Source organism: Nestor notabilis, unplaced genomic scaffold, assembly GCF_000696875.1.
Source record: "Nestor notabilis isolate BGI_N333 unplaced genomic scaffold, ASM69687v1 scaffold27102, whole genome shotgun sequence".
Lineage (NCBI taxonomy): Eukaryota > Metazoa > Chordata > Aves > Psittaciformes > Psittacidae > Nestor > Nestor notabilis.
The window spans coordinates 86,447-93,555 of record NW_009918372.1 but is presented as its reverse complement, the minus strand read 5'-3'; the positions used below and the strand labels follow the sequence as shown (position 1 = coordinate 93,555).

The 7,109-nt window shown below is 51.1% G+C and overlaps 1 protein-coding gene across 1 annotated transcript in view; it reads left to right on the top strand.

Moving 5' to 3' along the window:
• Positions 1-7,109, top strand: part of LOC104401939 (CUB and sushi domain-containing protein 1-like) — a gene marked incomplete at its 5' end in the record, with an annotated part of 63,110 nt that overhangs the window by 8,128 nt on the left and 47,873 nt on the right. The window contains 5 exons of the mRNA XM_010009677.1: positions 66-184; positions 277-346; positions 2,528-2,644; positions 3,575-3,784; positions 5,252-5,440. Of these exons, the coding sequence (XP_010007979.1) occupies positions 66-184; positions 277-346; positions 2,528-2,644; positions 3,575-3,784; positions 5,252-5,440 (705 nt within the window). The remainder of the gene's footprint in view (positions 1-65; positions 185-276; positions 347-2,527; positions 2,645-3,574; positions 3,785-5,251; positions 5,441-7,109) is intronic.

Here is a 7,109-nt window from a genome sequence, read left to right as displayed (position 1 = left end):
CCTGCGCCCTTCAGCACAGCCCCCATCCCCGCTCGGGAGTGCTCATGTCCCTCTTGCCTTCACAGCCGTTGGTCTGTCCAGCTGCCCGGAGCCCCCTGTCCCTGGGAATGGGCTGAAGATTGGGGAGCGCTATTTAGTGAACGACGTCGTCTCTTTCCAGTGTGAACCAGGCTACGCGCTGCAGGTACTGCACATTCCCAGTGGAAAGGGATGACAGCGAACACCTGGACACGGGGAGACCCGCCAAACGCTGAGTCTTGTTTTCCTCTCCTCCAGGGCCACTCTCACATCTCCTGCATGCCAGGCACTGTCCGCCGCTGGAATTACCCACCACCGCTTTGCATCGGTAGGACTCTTGTTCTTTCATACCCAGCAGGTATTTATAGTGCTTTTCCTAGAAACAAAGGTAAAGGTCTGAGTTAGAGAAACGTACATTTGTTCTGGTGAAACCTTGCATTTGTTGCTGATGTCCACCGTGAAGGAAGGAAGCCCTTGGAGAAGAGGCACAGGGGTGAAGGGAACTTGCTGGGCTTTGTTTGATTCTTTTCAGTGTTTTGCTTTTAGCAAATCTAGATGTTTAATATTCATATTGCACATTTTACAGCTTTAAGAGAGACATTTATGCGTTTAATAGCTTTAGTTAACAGTTATTTCAGGCTCCTGCTGTTCTAGCTTACATCATTTTGCTTTAAAGTAATTATAAGAGCTAACAGTTCTTTTATCTGATGATCTGCAGGCCAGGAATAAATACAGAGACATTTAGAGCAGAATGACTGAGCTAAAGGACCCATACCCATGGGAGCTGCTCTGAAAGAAATCAGAAGCTCAGCATTAGAAGTGGGAGATCCCAGCTTGAAGGAGGATCCCCGTATTAGCTGATGACTGGCTGAGCAACTACACAATTCATGTTTTCTTCTTCTAATCAGTTCAGTAGGATTTTATGTGCTTGGGCTGTGCCTGCTTGGTACTGTCCCAGTGTGAACACCAGCACGGGTTAGTTCAGATGTCTTGTTCTGGATGGTGATGGCCAAGGGCAGTGGTACAAACGCCCATCCACCCGTCTGTTTGTACCCCTCAGCTTGCATCACACTTGACTTGAGAGAGGTCATCCAATGGTGGATGACCAACAAAGGGGTCAGCAAGAAACCTGGAGAGGGGCTTTGGACAAGGGCTTGTAGGAACAGGACAAGGGGAATGGCTTTAACCTGCCAGAGGGGAGACTGAGACGAGCTCTGAGGCAGAAGCTCTTCCCTGTGAGGGTGCTGAGGCGCTGGCACAGGGTGCCCAGAGAAGCTGTGGCTGCCCCATCCCTGGCAGTGTTCAAGGCCAGGTTGGACACAGGGGCTTGGAGCAACGTGCTCTAGTGGAAGAGGGGGTTGGGACTGGAGGAGCTTTTTAGGTCCCTTCCTACTTAAACCTGTCTGTGATTCTGTGAACTTCAGGGAGGAATAAACATGTCTCTGCAGCCAAGTGCAGACTGTCCTGATTGACCATTATCTTCTCTGGGCATGTGCAGCTCCCCGTGCTAATGGTTTGAGGCTCATTGTCCTGCCCTAATCGTGCACTGATGTGCCTAAACAGAGTCCAGAGCATGCTGGCTGCTGGCCACGTGGGAACCCCAGTGCTGGTTGTTCTCCTGCACAGAGGACAGCCTGCTTCCCTGGCAGTGTGTGTACACTGAGTTTCTTTTGGTCTGCTTCATCCAGATGCTTGACTTCTAAATAATTTAGATGTAGTTCTATTAAAGAGCCATTAAGAGGAAAAAGAAAGAGAAATCTTCTGGGAGAAACCTTGTTAGTAGCGAGTACACACATAATGAGGTATCAGACAAAGGGAATCTGCACCTTCCCTGTCAGAACGTGTTAGGAGTACACCTGGGTGTGTTTGGCTGGATGGCGTTACCATAACAAGGTAGAGGTCATCCAGATAAGCTGAGAAGATGCTGTTTGTGTTTAAATTTCATGTGAATCCTTCTGTAAACATATTTTGTGCTGTCATCTGTGGATTGCTTCTTGGTAGGGAATTTCAGTAGTGTGTAAACACTCCGTTCTGTATTTACCAGCAATTGCCCAGAGGTTGACAAGTATAGCAGTCAAGGTAGATTGGTTAACAAGCAGAAGAAGCAGCAGTAACTGGAGTCAAAGTAGGATCAGTCTGCTTCTTCACAGTTGTTTTTTTAGGTGGTTAGAAATTCAGACAAGTGCCGTGTGCGTGATGTGCACCGTGACAATGGCTGTGGGCAGAAAAGTGTCCATCTCTTCTCCTGCAGCTCACATCTCTCCCACTGTGATTGTCAAAACTGTATCTCTGGGCCCAGGCTTTCATCTCCAGAGGGCAGGAGAAAGGCACATGCATTAGTGATGTGGCCATGCGGTGCCTGGCAAGCTCTGTGCTCGTTCCATAGCAGGATTCCCTTTTTCTCTTCTTAGTTTTTAGTTGCTTTATTTCCCACACAGCTGGCTGGCCATGACCAGCATCCAGAGAGACCCCTGAGCCATCCTGACCACTACCACTGTTCATCTTACAGCCCAGTGTGGAGGAACGGCGGAAGAGATGGAAGGAGTGCTCCTGAGCCCCGGGTTCCCAGGAAATTATCCAAGCAACCTGGACTGCACATGGAGGATATTGCTGCCTGTGGGGTTTGGTGAGACATCTGGTTTGGGTTTGGTGCTCACACGAAAGAGATGATGGGAAGATAATGTCCCTGTTCAGTCTGTGCATGGTCAGTGCTGGAGGCCAAGATGAGTTACAGAAACTATTGTTTGACCTCCTCATCACACTTGCCATTAAAAATGCATGTATATGGTGCTGCAAAATGATCAATAAGGTGATTGCAGGTCACCATGGAGTGTAACAGGCTGTACATGCCACTGAACCGGCTGCAGCATCCTCCCTTAGTGTGCTTGTGTACATCCCTGTCTTAACTACTCACATTTGTAACAGCCTTAAAACACCACCTGTAGCATCACCCTTTGTAAATGTCTCAAGTGCCCAAAGCTTGTGTCGGGTTATATCCTACCTCAGCTAGAGTTCAGGAGGCACCAGCACGCTCCACATGAGGATCTCCCCAGCCTTTACTAAGAGAGAAATTTGCACGCCTCCAACTCAGCTCTTCTCCAAGGCAGCCCCATCAGGGTGCCTCATTGCCAGGGGGTGCGAGTATTGGGTGCCTGCAGGAAGTGCTGACTCCTGGGTTTTCCTGAATTAACTCTCCTCCTCCTGGTGTAGTTGTCGTGTGCTGCTGGGGACACAGAGCTGGGGCTGCCCTTCCATCGCAGCTGGCTGCGCTCTGTTTGGCGTGGGGTGATCCGTGTGGCTTTGTGCTTGCCTTCCTAATGTCTGGAGTGTCAGGCAGAGGGAGAGGTAGGCCCAAGAGCTCCAGCAGTGTGAGGCTGCAGGTGTTAATAGCTTCAGCTTGTATGAAGCGAGCAGGATGTGTGTACTACAGAGACCCTTTCCCTGCAGCATGGAAAATGCACTGTGCTGATGACCACTGGGCGTCAGCGGGTGAGGGGTGCTGCTATGCTGAGGCTTGGCTGTGTTTGGCAGCAGCCTGTTCACTCGTGTCCTCCAGGTGCTCACGTCCAGTTCCTGAACTTCTCCACGGAGCCGAACCACGACTTTGTTGAAATCCGCAACGGGCCGTACGACACCAGCAACGTCATCGGGCGCTTCAGCGGCACCGAGATCCCCGGCTCCCTCCTGTCCACGTCCCACGAGACCGCTGTCTACTTCCACAGCGACCACTCGCAGAACAAGCCGGGCTTCAAGCTGGAATACCAAGGTAAGGAGGCTGCAGGAGGAGCAGCAGTGGGACAACCCTGTTCCCAGGTGCTACCAGTGAGGGCATCAGCTGTAGGGTGGGTGTCACCGTTGTTGCTATTCTGTTGGATTAATTCCATGAGCACTCAGTCCAAATGAGTGGAAAGGTGTTACAGGAAGCAGTGCTCCATCCGGGATCTGTTCACCCAGATTTCTGCCTACGGCAGAAAACAAATGTTCCTGAAGTGCTTTGTGACAGTGAAATGCCTGTGAATTAATTCCAGCCAGATTCACTTAGCTCTCGGCTCTGTTGACTCTCTCGTGCAAAGAGAAGAGTCCTCGGCAGCCAGGAGTTTGCTCTGGACTTTGCTTTTCAGTCTCAGCTGAAGTCCAAAGGCATTCTTAGCTGCAGCCCAGCCCTGTGCTGAGGCAGTGGTCTTCTCTGTCCACCTATCCTTGGCATAGGGGAATATGAAGAGGTGAAGGATGCCAAGGGCAGGTCGTGTGCTTCAGACTGAATAGGGTGGGCTTTCCTGGGCAGCAGCTGGGAGCCAGGTGATCCAGCTACTGCCTGGGATTGAGATCCGAGGAGCGGGAGGGATGGAGCATGAGTCTCCAGCCATGTAATACAGCCAAGGACTGACAAAGGGCTGCCTCCCTCCCCAGAAACAGCAATAAAAGCTGCTACTCATACTTAATTGAAAACATTAATTTTGTCTTGGCTGTCCTGTTCCTGCACCACGTAATTCATGGGCTGCTGCACAAGTGAGGAAGGAATGTGCTCTGTGAGGCACTCTGGCAATCTCCTGGAAATTGCTATGTAAATTAGCTCTAGCAAGGCTGACCAGGAATTGGGAATGCCAGGTGGAACGCGTTAACTGACTGACTTGCATTCCTCATCAGGGTTGGCCATGTTGTCTGTAAACAAGGCAGGTTTCCCAAGTGGAAGTGAAGTGTGGGGTGACTGTGAGTACAGGCTCTCGGGCTCTGCAGCCCCCGTGCTCCTGCCTGAGGCTGCAGCAGAATTTTCTCTTGGCCTCCATGCAGATGTGTGCGTGGTTCATTCAAGTGGAGCTCCTGCAATTGAGTTGTTGGGTGAGGAGGAAGTAGCCAGGCAGCACATTGAGTGCATCACTCCTGCTTTTGGGAGAAAATGCAAAGGATGAAATGCTCCTCCTTATTTACAAGGGCCTGTAGGGACAGGCCAAGGGGAATGGCTTTAACCTGCCAGAGGGGGGACTGAGATGAGCTCTTGGGCAGAAGCTCTTCCCTGTGAGGGTGCTGAGGCGCTGGCACAGGGTGCCCAGAGGAGCTGTGGCTGCCCCATCCCTGGCAGTGTTCAAGGCCAGGTTGGACACAGGGGCTTGGGGCAACCTGCTCTAGTGGAAGGTGTCCCTGCCCGGGGCAGGGGTTGGAGCTGGAGGAGCTGTAATGTCCCTTCCAGCACAAACCTCTCTGGGATTCTGTGATTTTGGGCCTTTTTTTTCAGCCTACGAGCTGCAGGAGTGCCCTGACCCTGAACCTTTTGCTAATGGTGTTGTAAGAGGAGCCGGTTACAACGTTGGCCAGTCCATCTCTTTCGAGTGTCTGCCTGGCTACCAGCTGATCGGCCACCCGGTCCTGACCTGTCAGCACGGCACCAACAGGAACTGGGACCACCCGTTGCCCAGGTGTGAAGGTATGGCTTTGGGGTCACCCTGAGAGCACCCGGGGGGCACTTATGGGGAGAGGAAAAGCTTCAACACTCTGTAGTGGCCTCCTTTTGAACCATTGTTTTGTGCTTGGGCTGCAAGTTTCTCTGGAAGCAAAAGCATTGCTGGAGGCAGGCTGGGAACTCTTGGTGTGGGGAGATCGTGTCCTTACCCAGTCTCCTTAGTGTGGCAGTGGTGGCATCTCCACAGTTATCCAGATGGGAGTTCTGCAGTAGCCTTACATGGTGTCCTTTCTGAAGACCATGTACGTGCTGGGAGGACCCTGCGGGCTGAAGGAGTGGATCTACGTTGTAGGCATTGAAGCTCAAGTGTCCAGATTCTCTTTTCAAACCCCAACATGGCTGGTTTAGCCTTTCATCCTTTGGGCCAGTGGACTGAGTTTTGTGTGGTTTAGTTTCATATGAACCCTGAAGAAGTTCAAGGCTTCTTATTGAAGATTTTCCACCTGATTTCCCAGGAGCACTGATCTTTATCCCAGCCTTGGATATTCCAGCACTTGACCCGCAAGAACTGTGCACTGGGGAAAGAGAGGGAAGTGACGTTTTTCCTCTTTTAAGTCCTAAGTCTTTGAACCCCAGTGAATACAAAGCATGAAGAACTGAATCCTCAGCTGCTCCTCACTCACCCCAGCAATGCAAGAGAGATGTGTGTTCACTGAGAAGCTGCTGGTGGAGCTGGGCTAACAGGATCATGCTCCTGTCTCCCTCGGACATCAGCTCTGCCAGCTACAACCATCCAGTTCTTCTTTTTTGTGTTTTTTAATTAGCCTTCTTGCTCTGCAGCACTTGCATAGTAGAGAGGGGTAAGGGGCTAGGTGTATTTTGGACTATTTGCTGCTTTCCTCTGTGTGCACATCTGGTGGGCTGTTAGTGCTGTTCAAGGCAGCGCAGAACTTCCCTTTTCTAGCTCTTTCCTCAGATGATCCATTTTTACATAGCAGAAGCAGTGAGGACTCGCTGCCTTGGGCAAACCACCTCACCTTTCCCATGCAGGTCACAGCTGAAAGCCCTTTTAATTAAAAGAGAAGCTGTAATGCTGAAATAAATGCAGAGTCCAAGGTTTCCAGCACCACTCCAGGGAGGTTTCTGAGTGATCAGCAGGCTGCTGCTGCCCTGCAGGGCAGACAGGAACATGCCCCCCCAAGTTTCTTGGGTGTTTGTTTGAGAAAATGAGTGTAGGGAGTTACATAAATACACATCTCAGCTTGACAAACCACGTGAGCGAGCAGAGCAGAACCAGACGGGGAGTATGTGGAGCTTGGCTCTAACCTCACATCTGGCACATCTAGTCAGGGCCAGGGTGGCAGAAGCCTGTGGAGCTGTTCCTGCACAGAAAGGAGTGTGTGGTGCTCTGTGTTAGGATAGCGCTGAGCCTGAATTAATAAGTTGTGTGGGGAGGGAGGATGTGTGAGCTGAAGCCAAGGACTGGGTTAAAACAGCTACATGGCTTCTAGAATGATGCTGGCTCAGGCAGATGACACTGTCCACACTTAACCCTGTGCCTTCAGTTGTTGCAGGTTGCCAGTCACGCACTGCAGATGTAATCAGCATTTCAGCTGAACTTCCACACCAGGGAGGTCCAGAAGCTGATGTTTGTACATTGGACTTTCAGACCTAGGGACCTGCTGTGGCCCTC